Below are 21,985 nucleotides of genomic sequence, written 5' to 3'. Positions count from 1 at the left end.
GCTCCTTCTCCCTATCTGCATATGGAATCCCCACTGCCCAATCAGGTGCATATGGCATCCCCACTGCCCAATCAAGTGCTTCTGCTTGCAAACTCTGCCAATCACTTCCTTCCTATCACATCGCCACGCATGGCCCGTCTTGGAGAAATAATAATATAGATAGATGTTTTAACTTGTACACCACCTGGAGATTTCTATATCAGGTGGTATAGAAACATGATTGATAGATAGACAGATAGATAGATAGATTTACTTCAAAAGTGAATTTGGGAACAGACTCTCTCAAATACAAGTATAGATAGGAAGTATACTACAGTACAGGCACTGAAAATAATGTATGAATAATTCTAAATACCTGTAGATCAGTATGTACACTGTATGCGAGTTGAATATAACATGTGAACAGGGCTTTTGTCTGGACCTGAAATGGACAGTAGACTTTTGTTAATCATCCTTCCTCCTGGAAGCCTTCTTCTGTGCCTTGAGACATCATGATACATGTTGGCCCTCAAGAATAACTGGGCCCATTTCCTCTAGTATTGCATGTTGGAACACAGGCATACCACATCTGGGTCAATGGCTTTGTGCCTTTATCAGAACCTCCATAGTGTTAAGAATCCAAATGCAGACTTTTCAATATACCACCTGATAACAATAGACCACTGTGTTATTACTCTGGATCCAAGACCCCGCCCCCTCAGCTAGGGGATGAGGTGGAGCTCTCAGGGGAAGAGGCAGGCTGAGAAGAACCTATGATCCAGACCTCAGATGACCGACCCTATGCAGGTGGAGCCCCACCCCCCACCCACCCCAGGAGAACTAGAGGAACCCAAGTCAGCACTCCCACCGCACCTCAAGGGCAGTGTCCTGCCTTTATCCTCCAACTCAGAGTACCTGATCAGTCTTAGCAGAGCCCACCCTCCATTCATTCTGCAAAGGTAGCAGCTATAAAAACCAGCTGTCGCAAGAAGTTGCTGGAGCAACGGTTCTTCTTTGTTGCAGTGTCCAAATCTGGTTTCCCTGCTCAGTGCTCACTGATGTTCTAACTCTTGCCCTCAGGGCTGTCCAGATCTGGTGCACTCCTGGATCCCTGCCTTGGGATCCCTTGGTAAGGTATCCAGGATTCCCTGGCTCAGACTAGAACAGGATAGCTTATCACTATTCTCATACTCTTAGGACTATAGCAAACTATTATTGTTTAAGGACTATTGTTGGCTGTTGCTTCTTCCATTGCACAATGTCAGGCAGGGCCAGCCCACTAATTGGGAGTGATGAGGTGGCCACCTCAGGTGGTAGATTGGCAGAGATTATGGGGGTTCTCAGTGTGCATGCACAGTGGCAACTTCTGGTCACTTCCGGTCCGAGGAGAAACCAGGGTGGCAAGGAGGTATGCTGATGCCCCCACCAGACTGTTTTACAAGGTAGTCCTGGTGGGGGGAATGAGTGGGGGGGGGGAGAGCACCCTCCCCTGTCTTTAAAGGGACCCCTCCCCACCTTTTGAACCTGCTGAACCCATAAAGGGTCTCCGAACTGGTTCCATGTACATCCCCAGTGCTTGCCTCTTCTGCTGGCCACTTCACCATGCCTGCCTACCTCCATTGCCTCCCTCACCTGGGGCAATAGCAGTGCTACTTCCACTCTGTTGTCTCCCCCTCCTGCTTCCATTTCTTGTTTTTCAAAAGGCAGAGGGCTGGGAATTGAAGGAACAATGCAGGAGTAAATAGCCTCACTCTACTCCTTCTCACTCTACTCCTTCACACTGCCAGTGACGGTGGTGGTGGTGATGGTGAAGGAGGAGGCAGAGGAGGCAGTAGAGCAGTAGCAAGTCAGGGAAGTGAGGAGGAAGAAAGAGCTCCCCCTTCAGTAGTATGGGGAGGAACAACCTGTTCCTTCAGCAGTGGAGGAGACAGAGGAGTGTCATGCTGAGGATGTGATGGGGTGGAAGGTGGCACCCTGTCATGTCTCCCCCACCCCCGCCACTCAATGCAATTGGGTCTTGGGCCAGCCTGATGCTAAGTCCAGTTCTGTTAGAAAAAAGGTTCTTGTAACCAATTGTTTTCAGTAACACATCCCTTAAGATTTGTGGGGTTTTATTTATTTAGTTAGCTGAATTATTTATTGGAAAATATTAGTTTTGAAATATATTTTATATTAAAAAGGTAATATTTAGTGCTGCAGAGCTCTCATATCCTGAATCAACCCAAGGATGTATGGACTTCTAAAGAACATCTTTTTGAAATATTAACTTCTTTTGTATCAAACAATATCTGATGTAAGCAATATTTTTAAAAAGGAGAATGTGGAGGTGCCTTTCAACTTCTCTAAGCCACTATTTATCCTTCACTAAAAAGTACTTACTGACCACTTTCCCCATAATAATGAATACTTATGAAAACCGTTGCATGGCTTCATTCAGCAAAGTGTGGGTTGTACAGAATCTAAGAAAAACAACAGAAAGGTAGCAAACAATATGCCTTTTTATTACTCAAGTTGTTTTGAGTTAGAAAAAGAATAACTTCTGGTTGGCTGTTAACTCCTCATGATAAAGAAGAAAGTAAATGGAAAAATAAAATGAAGGTGTCACTGTATAACGTATGAACATGAAATGGGAATAACGAATCAACTGATAGTTGTTTTAACTTTTAGAAATCAGTGTTTCAATAGAGTAGTTTTATACATTTTTAACATTAAAAAAGAAGCCATTCAATGGACTGGAATAATACAGAGGACTGCAGCTGATAGCCATTTCTCCATGAACCAACCCAAGCCATCTTCCTGCTTCCCAGCCCTTCATGGCCCTGGTGCAAGAAGCCTGTATCTCAGTAGTTGCTTGGGCCAGACTCCATGAACCATCATTAGCCACACAGCTAGAAAGGGTGTTTTCTAAAAATGCCACAATGCTCTTTGGGGTGCTTTGAATGGTGTCTCTCTGCATTCGCTCTGTTGGGTGCTGTTGACCATGGAAAGGGTCACTGAAAAGGGCAGGTACAAATTTGTTCTTCCCTGGGACATCTCTGACCTCAAGTGGACAGCAGCTGTGCAGCTAATACAGCTAGTCCTGCAAAACACCATGACAATGTGGACCTGTGTGGGATCATTGTGGCTCTTGTGCCCTAGCTGAGTGATACACAGACATAGCTTAGAGGTCTGGGCCTGCAGTCTCAAGCATTGGTGTCAGGCTCCATTGTAATAGGCTTGTATTAACTTAGTTTTGAGCACTTGAGTTAGTTATGCCAACATCATATAATTCAGTCTTACTCAGTGCACAAAAAGCAAGTAAAAACTGGGGTCCATGGAATGGAGAAGGGGGGAAAATGGGCAAAACTCATGGACAAAAAATAATTACCGTATTTTACAGACTATAAGACGCTACGGACTATAAGACGCACCTTAATTTTAATCCAGTTTTTCAGAGTTTTAACATATTAAACTGTTAAAACATATAAGACGCTCCTGAATTTTGGCGGATATTTTTCGAGGAAAAAAGTGAGTCTTATAGTCCATAAAATACGGTAATAATGGTGAACCTCAGGTGAACCTTGAGGCTTTAACATGCTTGGATAAGTTCAATTGTAACGAAATGCTTTTCTGCCTTTATCCTGTACTAATGGGAAACAGCCCCTGATGAAGCTTTTGGAGAAACAGCTCCTTATCCCGGGGTGGCTGTCGTGTGGTTTTTCCCTGGTGTGATTTGTCTTCCATCATCAGTCATTATCAGTCATCACAGAGTATGTTGTTTGCTTTTTTTGAATGAAGGATTCATGACTTGAACTATATGCATTTACAGCATCTCATTGAGTACACCATTTCCTCCCTTTGGATTGGAGGACTAATCACCTGTACCTCATGTACTCATCATTTCCTCATTCTGAAGACATCTCAGACTCTGTTTGGATACCCGGATACACTGTTTTCTTATTTTCCCTTGTATGTTATATTTTCATTTGGTATTATGTCATTGTATTTTTACATTGTTATACAGATGCATTTGATTATTCTCATGTGTCTGAGAGCTGGTCATTCATTATTTATCATTCATCATTTATCATTATGTTGATAAATCATCATTATCATATTATTTTTTGTCCACAGGTTTTGCACATTTTCCCCCCTTACTCAGTGCACAAGCAGACAACAGTCTGAGGACTAGAACAATCCTATCCTTGGGAGTAAATCTCAAGGGAAATTTCTTGGGAGTAAATCTTACTGAAGTTAGCAAGATTTACATCCAAGTGAAGCTATAGAGAGGATGGGCTGCAACAGCTCCAGTCCAGATACAGCTGGTAGTCATAAGTAACAAATGCAGAGCAATTTCCAGTGGACTTTGAAATGGTTAGGTCTCAGTTTCAAGGTGGCCTACAATGCAGTCTGTGCAGTACAAGGCCCTCAAATCTTTTCCTGATATGTTGCATGCATTTGGCTTTGGCTTTGCTAATGAGGAATCAGTGACCAGACAGAGAACTTGCCACTGTGTTAGAAGGTACTCTGATTTTAAGGGTGCTGAAAGTTTGAGTAATTGCATGCTAACTGAAGCAGAGATCATTCATCAGTGCTTTAAATGATTGCATTGCCTACAATGAGGGTGAAGATGGCACCACTGGTGTTTGAGGTGGAGGTGACATGGTGAAACACTGCTCCCCCTTCTGGTTCCTTACTGTGCTAAATGATGCCCAGTGGTGTGCCTCCCTCTCCTGCCCCATAAGTGGATGGAGCTGTTCTCATGACCAGAGATCTGTTCTCATGACCAGAGTAGAAGAGGGTTAACCCAGGAATGGCTGGTTGTCTGGAGCAGCAGGAGCCCTCCTGACCCTGCAGCTCTGGGCCTCCCAGATTTGCTACCAAGGCTAAAAGTGAGATAGGACATGAAGAGAGTCTGTCCTACCTTTTATTTTGGACTTCCTCTCTGCTACTTCTGCAATACATTGTGGTGTACTGGAGGACTCAGCTACTCATTTCAGTACTGGAGATCTCTGGTCATGTGGGCATGTGAGCAGCAGAGCCCAGAGCAGGCTTTGGTCATCTGGGAAGAGGCAGGTAAGATCCTGCCTTCCCTTCAACTCCCCCCACACCAATATGGTCGGGAGAACAAGCTCGAGGTGTGTCTCTGCTCTAGCCCACTACTCTTCTCTCCCTTCCTCATTTCTTCTTCTGCTCCATTCACCTCTTCCTTTGTAAAACCCAGGGGTGGGGGGAGAGGCAGTAGTGGTGATTGGTGTGCCACTGGCACACCACCAGGTAAGGGAGGTGCTGGGTGGAGGCTGGCTGGAAGCAAGATGAGATGGGTGGACACCCCTGCCAACGTTTTGCCTGAAGCATCCACCTTAATCAGCCTCATGGACAAGCTGATCTCATGAGCAGTACTAAGGAAACCTTAAAGTACACCACCCGACCCTGCCCTATTTTCCAAACTAATGTGGATTAAATGACAGAATATTAGGAGGCCATTCACATGACCTACCGGGGCGGGGGCTGGTAGGGAGAAGGTTCCACAAACTTTGCCTCCCCCCCCCCGACAATCCTCCTTTTGTTGATGGGAGCGCAGAGTGTGCTCCCACACTCTCAGCCCTGCTCTGTGCAGCACGGAGCAGGACAGATCACTCTGAGGCCAGGGCTTGTCATCCTGGCACCTAGAACTCCCACAATGCACTGCGCTTGCTTGTTTAAGAGTTGGGGCCAGAAACGGAATTAGGTGGCGCTGGCCTGTTGGGATCGGGCCTGATCCTGGTACTTCTCACGAGCAGCCAAACCCAGGCTGAGCCTCCCTAGCCTGACTTTAGACTGCACGTGAGAATGGCCTCTAGGTGTGAGCACACATTTTCTGCTGTGTTGCTTCACAGACTACAACCCATATAGCTTTTGGGATCAGTGATAGACCTGGATGCTCCAGTGCATGGTATGTGCTGTGGAGCTCTGAAGTGAGATTACGTATAAGAGCAAAAGTCCAAGAGCAAAAGAGGAGTACAAAGTTGTGATTAGCTAAGCAACAGAGGATGCGCCAGTGTGGTAGAACTGGGGTAATTGCGGCCTTCCAGCTGTTGTTGGCCTACAGCTCCCATCATCCCAAGTCACAGTGGCCAGTAGGCAGGGATGATGGGAGTTGTAGGCCAATGTCTGCAGGAGGGCCGCAGTTTGACACCTCTGGGTTAGAGTGTTGGACTAGAACTGGGAGGACCCAAGTTCAAATCCCCCTTCAGCTATGAAACTCGTTGGCTGCCTTTGGGCCAGTTACTCATCTTTCAGCCTAACCTACCTCATAGGGTTGTTGTGAGGATAAACATAACCATGTACACCACTCTGGGCTCCTTGCAGGAAGAGTGGGATAGAACTGTAATAAACAAATAAATAAATGAGCAGCTGCCATGAGTCTGCTTTGGGTTACCACTGAATAATGAAGTAGTACAGTGGTTTTCAAACTTTATTTCTCCCAGGAAAAAGGGAAATCACTTATCCCAGAACCCTAAACAATAATTTATTCTCCCCCCCTCCCCCCGGGCTTATTTATTAAGTTTTGTAAGAACATAAGAACAGCCCTGCTGGATCAAGTCCAAAGCCGATCTAGTCCAGCATCCTGTTTCACACAGTGGCCCACCAAATGCCTCTGGGAAGCCCACAGGCAAGAGAGGAAGACATGCCCTCTCTCCTGCTGTTTCTCCCCTGCAGCTTATGTTTCTACAGCAGTAAGCAGGAAAGCCTTCTCATTACTTGACTAACTACATTAAAAAATGCCAGGCTGCACACGTAATGCAAAAACATAAATTTTGCAATCTTAACCAGAAAACAATGATTAGTCCTATATCTGAAAGGCAGTCATGTTGCTTTAAAAAATGTTGTGGACCATATTTTAAGAGATCATGAACATTTCAATTAGCAAAGGACTCAGTGCCTAATATCCTGTGAACCAGTATGGGGTCACCAGGGGTGTAGCTATAATTGTGTGGAAGGGTTCAAAGACACCCCCCCCCAGCTCCTGAGAGCCCACCAGCAATACTCCTCCCTATTTTCTTCATTATCTCCCTCACTCCAAGGGGCCGCCAGGGAGATGGGAGAACATCCAGCTATGCCCCTGGAGGTCGCAACCCATTACTTTGAAAATCACTGAGGTAGTAAAAGCTTGAGGTGGTGACATGCACGGTACCACTCCAGACTACAAATGGAAGATGCCACTGAATGCCTTCCATATATATATATATTTAAAAGCAACCAAAAACTCCCTGCTGATAAAAGAGGAGGAGGAGGAAAAGGAAAAGGAAAAGGAAAAGGAAAAGGAAAAGGAGAACAACACAGCAGACAGAAAGGTTGTGTTCCAGCTCATTCTCCCCTGTGCTAATTTTCTACTTGTAGGGAGTTGTTTATCTATTTACTTGACATAGGCAAGCATTAACAGTGTGATCCTCTACCTGTAGTCGGAAGTGGTACAATTCATTTTGACCACGTCTAGACCAGACCCAAATGTCTAGAAGTAATCAGGTGTTACTAGTGAGTTCCCTGAAGGAATAATGAAAGAGGGTGGAAGCAGGATAGAAATGTGGAGAGGAAAGAATGTAGGGCAGAGAGTAGCAGCGTAAGTGGGCACCTGAATGAACAGTTGATGGACGCTTGGGAGTGAGAAGCGAAGAGGCTAGGTAGATAGGAATGGAGCCCATGCAGGGCTTTAAGCCAAGACTCTCCACTGTAACATATATTTTGCAGAGATAAAAGCCAGCCATGTTTGACTTACAGGGCCTTAATTTCACCCAGAGGGACGGATGACTACACAAACCACTTGAGCTTTGCCCTTATGATTTGATATCCCTGGGTGGAACTGTAACTCTGTAGCATCACAGCTTCCTGGCATCTTTCCCCAATCGATGCTTTGAGGTAGATCATTTAGCACAAGGCTTAAGCAAAGGATAGAAGAAGTGGAAGCGGCAACCCACTTGTCACTTCTGTGATTGGCTGCACAGTAGTTGGCATTGCAGGGATCTGTGCCCTGTCTTTGTGAAACTGGCAATGCCACAAACTTGAGTGGTTTTGAAGACATGAATAAAATGAAAAATGCCAAGTAGCAGGTTTAAAATAAATTATATGCCGCCACTATAAATGGTTTGCTTCAGCAAATGATTTAAAGACTGGCTTAGCATGTTTGAAAGCTCTCTCTTAATTTTTGGAAGTTTTCCATCTAAATTAGAGCCCAGAGATTAATCATGATCTCATTAAAAATGATATATATAAAGGAATGTTGGATACACACAGGAATGTTTCCAGCACTGAGAGAATCGCTCACTAAGCAACGGTCTATTTTTCAAACTGCACCACCATTCCAAGCCTCTTCAATAGAGCTTACTGGGAAAGTGTTTCGGGGCCCACAAGAGGGATCCACCCTGTTGTGCAATCTCCTTTCACTAAACAGGGTTTGTGTGGGAAGCCTCCCGTGCAGGCTTCTTTGGAACTGGTGGATTACTGTAACCCAAATATCCGTTTGCCACAGCAAACCTGGCCTTCCCATGTACTGTGTGGCTTAGCACTTGTATGTGATCTACCTGTGCTTTGCTTGCAGCACCATCCGGCCCCAGTGATCTAGGTTGATTAAGGCAGGGAAGCTGGCGAAAGTTGAGGCCTACCTTGCAGCAGGGTAATAGGCTACTTTGAAAACATAGGCCCGACTTTTCTGCCAAACCTAATAAAATGCAATAAAACCAATACAATGCAACCAAATAAATTTGAAGTGTTTCTCAAGGAGTGACAAGAGGCCCTCTTTATTCATGGGGTTCCATCCCCGTCTATTTCTGTGGATAACAAAATCACTAATAAAAAGACCTTAACATATGGGGATTGTGGGGTTAGGTTCCTAAGCACATTGAAGTGTGCTGAAAATCTCAAAAAGCAGGGGGGAGCAGAAATAAGCACAGTACCTTGCTCCAGCAATGCCCCCAACACTCCCAAATACTCCAATTATTGTGCTTTTTTGAAGGTGTATATTTTTTTTAAGTGTGCGTTGTTTTTTTGGCAGAAAAGAGCCACAAAATGGCTCAGCACTACAAAATGGGGGCAGGAAATGACACCAGAAGTCATTTCTGGCCTCTGAAGAACTGCAGAAAGGCAAAAATAAACTTATTTTTGTCCTGCAAATAAAAAAACTGGGTCCCTATGACCCAGCCGCAGATATGCAAAACTGTGGGTGCTGGGATGGTGGATAATGAGGACCACCTGTATTCTGAATGGAGAGCTTGAAACTAGTGTGTTGTGTTCAGTATTTGTGAGATTTGACTTTGGATGCAAACATTTCAGGGAACGGGTATTTATTTATTGTTATTGTTAAATCTATATACAGCCTTTCATTAAAACAATCCCAAGGCAGTTTACAGCCGAATTTAAACGTGCTGTATGCAAATGTTCACAAAAAAACAGGCTATCTTCCATTCTTTTGCACACTCTTTTTAATGTCCATTTGCAGTCAGTGGCAAGCCCTATGTAGGGGGGAGAGACTTGTGGAGCTGCTGTGGAGAACTATGGTTGCACAGCACAACAAGCATTACTGTATTTCTTCCCATTGCCATAAATGGAAAAAAAAACCTGTGGTAACACTTGTATCAGAACCCTGGTTCTTTACATCAGTGCTGCTGCTTCTTGTCCATGGCAGTGGCAACACAAGTCCCTCTTGTCTCCATAGGGCTTGAACATCATGTCGTCCATCAATTCCCCAATCCGCTGATCCCTTAAAAAACAAACAAAAAAAGAAAAAGAAATTCCCTGAAAGGGCTTCTTCACTCTCTGTCTGATGCCAGTCAGTCAGGGATCACATAACCTATATCCGTATCTCCCCTTCCATGTGTTAATTAAGCATGTGGAGGCAAAGAACAGGAGTGCACTTACCAGCCCAGACCCCTAACCCTTTACGAGGTGAAGCTCTACCAGGGGAGCCTATGCATGTGCAGGTGTACATGCGCAGGCTCTCGTTATCTGCAGTCCTGTGCAATCAGGGTTCCTGACTGAGCAGAGCACCTATAACATAGGCTCCCCTTGCACACCTACACCCAAACATATGAAGTAAGGGGGCAGGGCCTGCAGGCATAATATTGCTTTCCCCTCACACATTACGTAAATATACAGGGAGATGGTGTGAACAGGACTATAGCGAATCACAGCACCCTGTTGCCAGATTTGACGACATGATGACATAATGGGAGGGCAAATTGAGCCCTTCCATTGCCCTCCCCCTGAATTGGAGGGAGGAAAGAGGGAACACATCCCTGTCGCCCAAGCAACTGAGTGGACAGTGCCTATATTTCCATGCTGGGCGTTTCATTGCCCATCAGTGCTGCACATTTTTGCCTTGATTCAGTTCTAGTGGCACCTATTTTCGATGTTGAGGTAGGTTGTGGCTAGGAATGCACACTCAAATATGTATCCAAGTGTGGATCTCTACCTACATATGCTTCACCTATTCAGCTGTGCAGAACTGGATCAGGGCAAGGAGATATCAGCCCAGTTTCCTTCCCAATGGGGACATCTCCCCAATATTTGCCACTGCAAACAGTTTTACACACTATCTCAATGTGGGATGAAAATAGCTTGAGAGGGAAGCAAACACTTGCAGAACTCATCCTCACTCCCTATTTGGCTTAACATGAGTAAAAATCAACAGTCAGATGAAACCTATTTAACCAGTTAATAACTCTGTAAAGCCAGGGAGAGAAACAAAAAATCTGTACTGATGTGCTACTAAACATTCCAGCTGAACTAACTTGATAGGTTTCCTAGAGAGGACACCACCCTGCAAAAAGTGCCACCACTGAAGAAGCAAAATCTACTTTGAGTGCAACCCAATCTTGCTGCAGATACTGAAGCCTAAAGTAGATCCCCATGTGTACTGTAGATCTGAGCTCACTGCAGAGGAATACACAGAGGAGCAAGCGCTCCCGGAAGCATAGCAAATCCTATTAATTTTGGACCTTAAAGACAAACAACACCAAACCCTAACCCTAACCCTAACCCTGACCGTGTGTGTGTGTGTGTGTGTGTGTGTGTGTGTGTGTGTGTGTAATACTTTGGACCAACAACTAACCATTCAGCATACTTGTTTTATTTCTGTAAAGTTGTAGAAATTTTCTGATGTATTCCTTTCTTCAGTAAAAACAAACAATTATAAGAGAATTTTTCAAAAACAGCATCTTGAATTTTCCCCAGAAGCCAATCGACAACAGCTAACATACTGCATGACGTTCTGTCTGCCTTGTAGTGGAATGTATGTGCAGTTGCATTAGAGTTCTCTTGTGCAAACATGGTAACTTGTGTAAACACAGTTTCACGATCAATGGCTACTAGAAATAATGGCTGTCGATCTTGTAACCACTTTAATGCAAGATCCTGCATTTGTGCAAGAGCACCCTTATGGAACATTGCACAGTATGTTGGTCAGGTGCTGGATCTCTTGGAGTATCTACATATATAAAAGCCTTAGGTGGTACAGAGCACACCTCAAGGTATGTGGAATATCTTGCAAGAGTTCTGATGACACTCAACAAGAGGTTGGGAGCATGGAGGTGGGCTGAGTGGCAGATGAAGGGGCAGCTGCTGTCGAGGAGGAGCAGGAGGGTGGCAGTGGAGGAGGAGGGAAGGAGGGAGGGCCGAAGAAAGAAGCAGACCCTCCCTCATCTCCAACCCCTGGCCTCTGATGCCCCACCGAGTCTTGAGAGGAGGATGGCCAAGCTGGGTCCTCCTGTCCAGGCTGCACGGATTGCCCTCGGTGTGCTTTTCCACCCTGGCTCGGCCATCCTCACAAGAAGACTTGGCGGGGCATCAGAGGCCAGTGTTTGGGTGAGCTGAGGGAGTGGCTGAGTGGGGGGGGAGGGGTGGCTGCAAGTGGGGTGGCTGAGCAATAAAGCAGTGGCCGCGGAGGGGGAAAGGAGCCCAATAAAGTCCTAGCGTGCAGATGTTCTGCGCAGGATAAGCTAGTTGATATAATATGCTTGTTGCAGTTAGTACCAGACAAAATCCATGCTGCCACATTCTGAAGCAACTGCAATGTTGGACTGTCCTCAAAATCCTGGCTAGATCTGCATCCAAAGGGACTAGTTTCTGTAGACTAGTTGGTGTTGCGTCACTTGCAGCTCATTGGTCCTGTGATTCTATTTCTACTGGCTTCAGTATAGATTTCCTTTGGTCCTGAACTAAACTCAACAGATGACAAGTAAATAAATCTTCTTTTGCTATCTGTGGTTAAAAATATACCAAATTCAAAATATTTCTTTAAAAATGGCATTTGTAGAAAACATCAGAAGAATAAGACTATTGGCTAGTCTTTTATATGAACAATATTGAAGCATCAATGCAATTTTTAGTTCCATTACACATCACTAACAGTTTCAGGTTTTCTATTCTTCTATATGAAAAAATACTGAAGCATCAACGCAATTTTAGTTACATTACGCATCACTAATAGTTTCAAGTTTTTTTTAATAATTAAAAAAGCATTGGTTATTGCTTTAAATAATGTTTGCCCTTCAAATTAACAAGCATTTGCTCTCATTTTGCAACACAAAATGAAAATGGTTGAAATGCTATTATGGTGTGCTTTGATGTTAATTATTACTATAATATTGAATGCCAAAGGGTATGTGCAGCCCTCATTTCATTTAGCAAAATTTGGTTATTAGCTTCAGCTACAACTTAGTAGATTGCTTCTTCTTTTTCTCCTTTCTCATTCTTAATATTTCTGAACATAATTTGGGGAGAAGAAAGACTTTACAAGAGGAAGCAACAGAGTGCATTTGGCCCAAGTTTTGGGAGCTTTTCCAGATGGGGGAAATACGTACGATATCCCACCAGGCAGTGCATTCTGCTGGAATGTGCATGAAACCAGTATGCCCGGTTCAGTTCAAGTCCGAATTTGACTCAAACAGAACCACGCATGTTTGATTTTGCCTCTCCCAAAACAGGACCCCCCCCACACACACACACACACCAGTTCAGCTCAGATTCGAGCTGGTCCAGGGGTTCTAACAAGAGAAAAAATTAAAACATTTTTAAACTCACTGTCTCCAGGGGGTGCTGCCACAGCCATGGGAGGGAGGGTCTCCAGCCATTCCCCCTCCCCTGCTGGCTTCCCCGCTGTCTCCAACTGGCCCAGTTTGGGCAGTTTCCCAGTGGTTTTCAGCCCATTCTGGGCCTCTTTGTGCTGGTGGCGGCCATTTTGAAGGCCACTATGCATATGCAGAGCATATGCAGCCAGTGCACATGTGCAGCGGCCTCCAAAATGGCCACTGCCAGCACAAAGAATGGGCAGGAACGGGCCAAAAATGGCTGGAAAACCGTCCAAATCAAGCCAATTGGAGACCGAGGGGAGGCTGGCGGGGAGAGGGAGAACCGCCAGAGACACCCCTCATGGCCAAGGCAATGCCCCATGGAGGCGGTGAGCGGTTTAAAAAAAAAAAAAACATTTTAAAAATTTCTTTGGTTTGAACCCGGACTTGCCAGGGTGTGTGTGTGTGTGTGTGTTGGCTTGAGTTCAAGCCAAATTGTGTCTGGTTTTGCTAAAGGGCAAGCCAGGGGTGAGCCCTTGAGCCAGCCAAGTTCAATGTTGAGCCACCTCCAGGTCGAGCCAGTTCGCACATCCCCAGCATTCTGGTGTTCCTTGCATTCAAGCAGCAGTACAAGCCCTGTTCAGGTGTTACGGTGGTGGGGTTACGGCACTCCCAAGAATATGCCGGCAAGCCCCACCCCGGGTACACTAAAACCCCATCCCTGCTCTTCACAATTACACCAAATAGATAGTAGAAGGCTGGGGCACCAGAGCGTTCTAACCATGGGAAAGATCTCTCCACCACAAGCACAGTGGTTGGTTGTCAGACAGACACTAGGCTAGGGTTCAAGAGATTGTTAGCACAGGGGCAGGGCTTACAGGCATGCTCTTGTGGGTGCTGCACTCAGGCACAAGCTCTATTAGCAGACAAATAACTGAACAAGGCTATTGTATAGCCAGGAAAATGCAGTGCTACCTCTTGTTCTTCCTCAAACGACTGTAAAGGGTAAGAGTTTTCCCAGGCACTTGGTGGATGATGCAAGTGTGACACAGGTTGTTCTTCCTCATGCACCATATTTTGAGTTTAAAATGCCCTGCCATTTAGCAACCTAGCTTGCATCATTCTTCTCCCTCTCCCTGCTTCACCCAGGTTGTGTGTGCCTGCTCTCAAGCCCCCAATATTCCAACCCCTAAACAAAAAAAAGGCTGCCACCTAAGAGCCATGGGGCTACCACCGAGTCACTGGCACCATATCAAGGCGAGACCCACAGGAGACCTTGCAGCAGCTCCTGCTCTTTGGAATGGCTCCAGTGACTTCCGAATGCACCACTTCCTACATTCCATGGTCAGGAATCGGGAAAGGCAGACCAAGGCATTTGCAAGTAGAAGGTCACAGCTCCATTCCAAAAACCTGTGAGGCTGCCTTTCATTTCAAAAATGTTAATTTGGAATCTCTGCGCTGAAGGGTGGGCAAGAGGGAAGCTCTGCTTTGAAAGCTGTTTTCAGATCTGGGCCAGCAAATGTGCAATCTACAATACTTGTCAGGCGAGACCTCCAGGCTCCATTTCCCCCTTATAATTGATTTAGTTGTTATTAGTTATGCCAAGATGGGAGGAATCCTTGTGGCCTGCTAAGACCGTATTCTGTTGTTGAAAGCGATTCTTGTGAATTCCGCGTCTTCACCTCCACCTTCCTCCTCATTATTCCTGCAAGCCTTGCTTTCCCGGACACCAGCTGTCACCAAGGAAGTCTGCAGGAGCGTCTTCTTCTGCCTCCTTCGCTGGCTGGAGCTGCACCAGCATGGCCTGGAGAGTTTCCTTCACCATCTGGATCTCTCTCTGTAGAGACTGTATATGCTTTATTATTAAGGAATAAATTGAAAGGTAATTGGCAGCTCCTCTCCCCTGTCCAAGTTATTTAATAAGTTGTTGTTGAATTGTGCACAACAGATGGGCATTGCTAGCTAATTGCAGGATCAAGTTCACCCAAATTGCTTGGATTAAATATTAATACATATTTCACACCGGCTTTTCCCTCCCTCCTGCGTTCCTTGGGCCTGTAGGCAACAAACAGCTTTATGTAGCATTTTTGCTTGAGGGGTATTAAATGAGCAGCGCGTTCTTTTGGTGTACATATATAAGTGTGAGTGGCTGTTGTAAATCCCAGTGTTTTATACAAAGAGAATATTTCAGTCATGATTCAGAGGGAATTGTCTTAGCTCTCAGCTTGAGAGGAATATGAATGAACATCAAGAGCTCTTTCTGTCTCTGTGCCAAACCTTCAGGTCATGGATAGTAATTCTCACCAACAGAAGAGCAAACCTCCTGAGTTCAGGGGCAGATTAAGCCTTTTGCTGCACCCACCACCGCAGCAAGGAGGGTAGTAGGGGTGGCGAAGAGGAAGGAAGACCCCCCCCCCTCATTTTCTTTAAATGCTGCTGCAGCAGTGGGGTGGATGGGGGCCAGGGGGGCAGTGCCAGTGGGATGGGGGAAGAAGGGAAAGATCCTTTGCAGCACATCAGGGGCATGCGCTCATTTGGGAGGGAGGAGGGGAGCTGGAAGGAGCTCTCCCTCGCTGTTTGTCCACACGCCCCAGCATGCAGTGGACAGAAGCTGCTTTAAGGTAAACGGGGGACTTCCTCCCCACAACATACAACCCTTGTTGCTGCCTGCCGCCCGATTCTGCCGCTGCACTGCACATTTTAATGTAAAAGGACTGGGGGGGGCGCCTTTCCTTTCACCCCCCGTCCTGCTGGCACTGCCCCCCCGGACCCCATCAATCCCGTCGCTGCGACAGCGTTTAAAGAAAAATGGGGGGGGGCTTCCTTCCTTCTCGCCACGCCTACTACCCTCCTTGCAGCAGCGGTGGGGGTGGCAAAAGAAGACTTAATCTTTCTCCGCCGCCATGCAGTGCCGGCATTTAAAAGTTTTTTTAAAGTTTGCTTTTAAAAGATAAAAACATCCCCCCGCCCCAAGATTTGTGCCACTGCTCCCGGATTTGCTGCCGTAGGCAATTACCTGTAATGCCTTTGAGGTAATCCACCTATGTCTGAGTTCACATACACTGTGCCCTTTCCTCCAACTGAGGACAGATATTCTCTTTCTCTCTGTCTCCATGCATCCCCAGCATGGCATCCCTCCAGTGGCTGTTGCTGGTGTCTATCTTTTGTTTCTTTTTTAGACTATGAGCTCTTTGGGGAGACATTTTATTTATTTTTAAATGTATATCTATGTAAACCACTTTGGGAACTTTTGTTGGAAAGCGGTATATAAACATCCGCCATATTCATATCCTAGAGAGAGAGAGAGAGAGATCTACCTTCCTCCATTAAATGGAAGACCATCTCATGCCTTCGATTTATAGGAAGAAAAAGCAGAATCTACGTTTATGCTCTGATCCTACAAATACGTAAAAGTAAACTACTTCCAGTAGGACTTATCCACAGTGAAGAGTGCAAAGCCTTGCAGACCTTCAGCAGGAAAGTAAACCTCTACTTCCTCGAGAGCTCCAATTCAGCACTTGGATCAATAACTCCGCTTACTGCCAGCAAATTTCATCATGGGGAAAAAAAAGGCAAGCTGGACCTAAAAGCTAACCCTAATTAATTCAGCAAGGGAACAGTCAAATAATGGTTACTTTACATTTCAAACAAGGATAGTAATAATAATGAATTATGAGGCTGTACTTCAAGGGAAATTAAAGCATCTTGAGCTGAAACCAAATGTTTAAAAACTCCCTACGCAGAGAGAGGGCAAAGCACAAGTAATCACTGATGTTCTTTCTTTCTTTTTACCTTTCTTCAGGCTTCAGATCCATTAGGAAATTCTGCCTTACCCAAGAACAATGTCAAGATGAAAAGACATCCTTAGGTTATAAAGCAGATTAAAAAAAAATCCTTTGGGGGGGGAGTAAATATAGGGAATCATGGGAAAGTTATGCAAATAACTTTCGTGCCAGACTGCCACACATACCAATTTGAAAAGCCTTTTGGCAGCTTCCGATTCTATGAAAGCTTGCTCAAGATTTCATCTTTTTGAGTAATTTAAATAACTGTGCTGTGATATTGGAGTCTTTCTGTTTTACTTTAAGGGGAAATAATATATATATTTAAAAAATAAATCAAACTTTGCCATCATTTTAAAACTACTTTTTCAATCTAGAGGCAAGATACAGAGAAGATGCTGAACAAATACATTTCTGGTAAACTCTCAAAAACACGGTACAAAGTAAAAAATAAATGAACTCTTCATGACACCTTAGAGGTAGCAAAATGGTATTGCCCTGTATCTGAGGTTCCCACAGCACAAAGCTGCTGTTCAGTCATGAAGTTCTGCTGAAATCACAAGTGGCAGGAGCAGACCTTTAAGCAGTTTATGAGCACCAAATACCTCTTGAGGTTTAATTACTCTTGATATGCATTCTGAGATTTTTCTGAGATGACATAGTAGGGGGTGGGGTGCACGTGTGCAATCTGCTAAATTATTAAAAAAAGAACTTGGGTACAAAGAAATAAAAGGGGAAAAATATAAGAAGAAAGAAAAGACCAAACCAGAGCATAAATAAAGAAAAGCAAGTACTGAAGGAGACACTAGAAAAAGAAGTGAATTTATTACAGTAACAAGTTGTTCTGATAAGAACTAATCTGCCTACTTTGCTTTCACTATAATCTTAACTGATAATTACCATCTTCACATTAGCCCACTTCAGCCTTAAATGTTCACACATCTGCCATCTTGAACTGGAGTGTATGACATCATCACAGACTACACCATTGAGGTGTCCTTATGTGTCACTCACTACAAGTGTACCAAATTTGGTTCAAATAGGTTAGGCAGTCCACAAGTTAGCCCACTTGTGCCTCAACCATTCATGCATCTGCCATATTGAACTGGGGGTGATGACATCATCACAAACTATGGCGTTGAGGTATTCCTGTGTGTCACTACAACTGTACCTAATTTGGTTCACATTGGTCCAGGCATTGTGAAGTTGATACACAAGGGCATGTATACAGAATGCCAGGTGATCTCATAAGCTTACTTTCCTCAAGGAGAGTAGGGTAAAAAATGGATTTTTGTTACAGTGGGAAGTGCTGGAGACTCCTTTTTGTGCAGGAAATTCAATCCAGTGGAGAGACCGTCCCTCAAGACTAGATGGGCTACAGCTGGCTTGAATTACTGTTTTGTTGAAAAGACAATTGCTGCCTGGGTCGAATGGTATTGTGCTTGTCCAGTTTATTTTGTTGTGTGCAGTTTGAATGGTTTAGCATTAGGCAAATTGATCCAATAATCAGTCGTTAGTAGACAGGATTATTTCTTAATGTTAAAGACAGGAGTGCAGATTGAATCCGGTACCTGGGTTCTAACAACAGTACAAAATATACACGTATTGCATAAGTTATATGGGAGGGAGAAGAATTTAGAAATTGTTATAGGTGTGTGTGACTAAGAGTAGCTCAGGGAGAACCATCTTGTGAGAGTGAGTGGTACACTCAGTGGTGTGGAAGAACTCCCTCTGGAGAGAGAAGGAGGCAAGTTCCAGGTTTATGGAGCTGAAATGCATGGCTTGCTCACTTACATTTCCATTGGCAATTCAAGCTCACTGTTGAGGGCTTCGAAATCAGTAATGGAAACTTGTTTTTAGCAGTCTGTAGAAAGATGTATATTATGTATGCAAAATTCAAATAGCCATTCCATTTCTTGTAACAAAAATAAAGCATTTTATCTCAAACTATTACATGCATTCAAATTGTCTGTCAAACCATAACTGCTAATTAAGACCCAAAACGACTGTGAAATTGAAATATAAAATCCATGTAATTTCACTGGGAATGCTAGGCCATTCCTGTCAGTAAAGTAACACCTCTCATCGACTCCTCAAACACCAGCAATGAGTCACCTCTCCGCCTTTGGTTCTTCCAATTAACAATTCAGATTATTTTCGTATGCTTGCCACTGATTAATAGTCATTGGCTCTTTTGTGGGTTTGCTTCTCTATGGTACCTATTATTCAACAAACTCATCAGATGCAGAGATATGTGCAAGTTTGGTCCTTAATTTCGTGGTTTGCTTCTCCTCACCCATTCCCCAATGCAAAATCAACTGCTTAGTATTTGCTTTGAGAAAGCTACAATATTAAATAAAAATCCCTAGTGGATCTGTGTAAATATTCAGTGCTAAGCATCAGTGTTGGCTTCTGCCTTCATTTGTGTTGGGTGTTATTCATGTCCTCCTAGCAAGCTGGTTTATTCCAGTATTCAGTGCCATTAAACTGTATAATAAAAAACAATGGCATCTGGGATTTATTTCTTCTAACAGAAGTTTAATTATTAATCAAAACCACAATGTGTGCTTAAATATTGGCAGAACTGCTTGACAGCACCAGGAAGTTGGTTCTCCCAGAAGAAACCTTTTAATCTCTCTTTATTTCATTAAAGAGACAATGGATGCAATCTCCATCCCATTTGAACCAAAGTATTCATACTTACATTCAGGTTGTTGGAAGATCATGCTTCTTGGTACCCACTCTGCTTAATTTTAGACTGTTTTACGGACTGATTTAGCCATGGAAATATATGGGAATATATATTTAGGTGCTGCCAGAAATTTCTTTGGCACCATCAAAGTTTTATCACTTTAAAGTGTGGACAACTGTTCTTGCTGAGAGCTGATTATTTTCGCCAGAACACTGCAGCTCCTCATGTGAGTTATCTATTTGTGAGAGCAGTGTAAATTTGGTTGATAGTACTATCAGAACTATGCAGACCATCTTCTACAACCAGGATTTGCTCCAAAACCAGAAACTCTTGCTCAAGAAGCTCATCTGCTGAATTCTGAGTCCCCACTTCTTCCTTTGTTACACGTTCACGCAAGGGGAGCAAGTAAAACTAACAAACATCTAAACTAACATCGTACCACCCAGAGTCATACGTTTTGGGCAGTATATTGTTAATTAAATAAAAATAAATAAATAAACTGGTTTTGGGTTTTAACACCATATAAAAATGCTGCTCTCTTCTGTCCTTTCCTGCATTTGTCCATTCCATCAGACACAAAAGGTATTTGCACCTAGAATAGCCTATCTACCACCTAATTTGAAGGTGCTATGACTCCCTTGCACAACTGTGCAGATGTGATCCCTTTGACCAAATAATGGCCCAAGGACAAATATTTTTACAATTATGTTGTTCTTAAAGTTAAGAAAGTTTCAGCCTGATAAGTGCCAGAATGGAAGTCTGCCTAAGGTACTTTATTGTGGCTTGGGTGATGAGACTTCTAGTTCAGCAACATCTGGGATACCACTAGCTGGGAACCCCTGCAGTAAAGCATATGTGTAGTGGAGGAACAGGATATGCAATTTTCACTGTGATCCTCAGTTCCCGTAAAAGCTCCCCCGCTCCCAATGTCCCCGAAGACTGTGTGACCTTCAGGGACATATTTTTGGAAGGCAAAATGCACTTATGGGGGCAAGGGAGAACAGCAAAACCCACTTCCCCAGTTTGTGCTCTGCGACTCAACAAGACTCTAAGTCAGGAGCAGCCTCTCTGTCTGGGAACACTACCATCCCCATAAGCCCTGGATGTCAGCTGGTGTTTTAGAGCCTGAGCCACCTAATGGTGCAGCAGGGAAATAATTTGCCTAGGGAGCAAGAGGTTGCTGGTTTGAATCCCCGCTGGTATGTTTCCCAGACTATGGGAAACACCTATATCAGGCAGCAGTGATATGGGAAGATGCTGAAAGGCATCATCTCATACTGCATGGGAGGAGGCAATGGTAAACCCTTCCTGTATTCAACCAAAGAAAACCACAGGGCTCTGTGGTCGCCAGGAGTCAGCACCAACTTGATGGCACAACTTTACCTTTAGACATAGAATCACTGCTGCACCTTGTCTCTTTCCTGCTGTTTTGTTCTATAGCAAATGATTTGTGTGAGAAAATACACAGCATGATGATATAATGTCATCTGTTACATAAAATAAGACGACACCAGGAAAAAACATGGCAGCTAGACAACAGTGGCGGCAGCCAGTATTGATCCTATACAGCAGCATAATTTTTATAATTTTTTTTATCTCCGCATCTATTCACTTTGGTACCTGCATGTTTTTGCACAGCAAATTCTGAAGACAGTTCATATATATTAACTGACTCTACATTTCTGTATGCACTCCATTTTAAGCAGTATTTCCCCTTGTGAAGATAATTATTTGTGGTAGGATTGTGGAAGAAAAAGGTTATTTGCTCCAATTTTTAAAAACTTTGCACCTTTCTACCTATACAGGCTTGATAGCAGTTAAGCAAAGATTCAGCAAGCTTTACCCAAATTCCAGTTGATTTAAGCTAACTTTTAACTATTCTTTTTTCCTCATGCAATGGATTTCATTTGGGAGGGAACCAAATGCTCATCTTGCTATGGTTATTTATGCCATACTGCATTTTATGCAGATAAAACTGCAGGACAATATATAATAAGCAATTCCTCAATATTTTAGGTGAAAGAGTGATATCTTGCCAAAATGTGCATCCTCTTTATTTGGCTGCAGATTCACAAAATTCACACAATTTGGTTAAGTAGTTCATTTTTGTGAGTGCAAATTTCTGGATGTATGGTGCATGTGTCCCCCTTGGTATGTGCTTCTAAATATTACAAAGTAGATTAGCACAATGTCATTTGAGGACTGTTTTGTATGTGACATATCAGTAAAGTGAATTGCCAAGAATGTACACTGGATTTCTATTCTGCAGTTTCTCCTGCATATTAACACGTGGGCACAAATGGCATGAAAGAGGTTCAAGTGCACTTTGAACGTGTACGAAAACAAGCAACATCTATTCACTCTGACCTAATTCTGAAGCAAGTCAATGACAAGACTCCTCTCAGTTTCTGAGAGTGCTAGACAAATGGCTCCCTGGCTGTTCTCGGAGGGCAGCTCTGCACAGGAGCGTTCCATGATATGCATCCGGACATTTAGTGCTAAACTGCATG

The 21,985-nt window shown here is 44.0% G+C and overlaps 1 protein-coding gene and 1 long non-coding RNA gene across 6 annotated transcripts in view; one reads left to right on the top strand and one right to left on the bottom strand.

The window, feature by feature from the left end:
* DISC1 (DISC1 scaffold protein) overlaps positions 1 to 21,985 on the bottom strand; it is a 311,857-nt gene that overhangs the window by 57,435 nt on the left and 232,437 nt on the right. For 3 of the 5 annotated variants that reach the window (XR_008316745.1, XR_008316749.1, XR_008316750.1), the window contains exon 13: positions 13,015 to 14,850. Coding sequence is in view for 1 of the 5 variants with exons in the window: in XM_053298880.1 (XP_053154855.1) it covers positions 14,701 to 14,850 (150 nt within the window). In the remaining 4 variants the exon portion in view is untranslated. Of the gene's footprint in view, positions 1 to 11,046; positions 14,851 to 21,985 lie in introns of those variants that run through there. The other 2 variants (XM_053298880.1, XR_008316752.1) reach the window with 2 other exon arrangements.
* LOC128346065 (uncharacterized) lies at positions 15,538 to 18,730 on the top strand. The gene is made up of 2 exons (XR_008316762.1): positions 15,538 to 15,622; positions 16,364 to 18,730. It is a non-coding gene; the product is annotated as an uncharacterized LOC128346065 (long non-coding RNA).

The sequence above is a fragment of the Hemicordylus capensis genome, chromosome 1 (assembly GCF_027244095.1).
Source record: "Hemicordylus capensis ecotype Gifberg chromosome 1, rHemCap1.1.pri, whole genome shotgun sequence".
Lineage (NCBI taxonomy): Eukaryota > Metazoa > Chordata > Lepidosauria > Squamata > Cordylidae > Hemicordylus > Hemicordylus capensis.
This window is presented reverse-complemented; position numbering and strand designations above follow the sequence as displayed.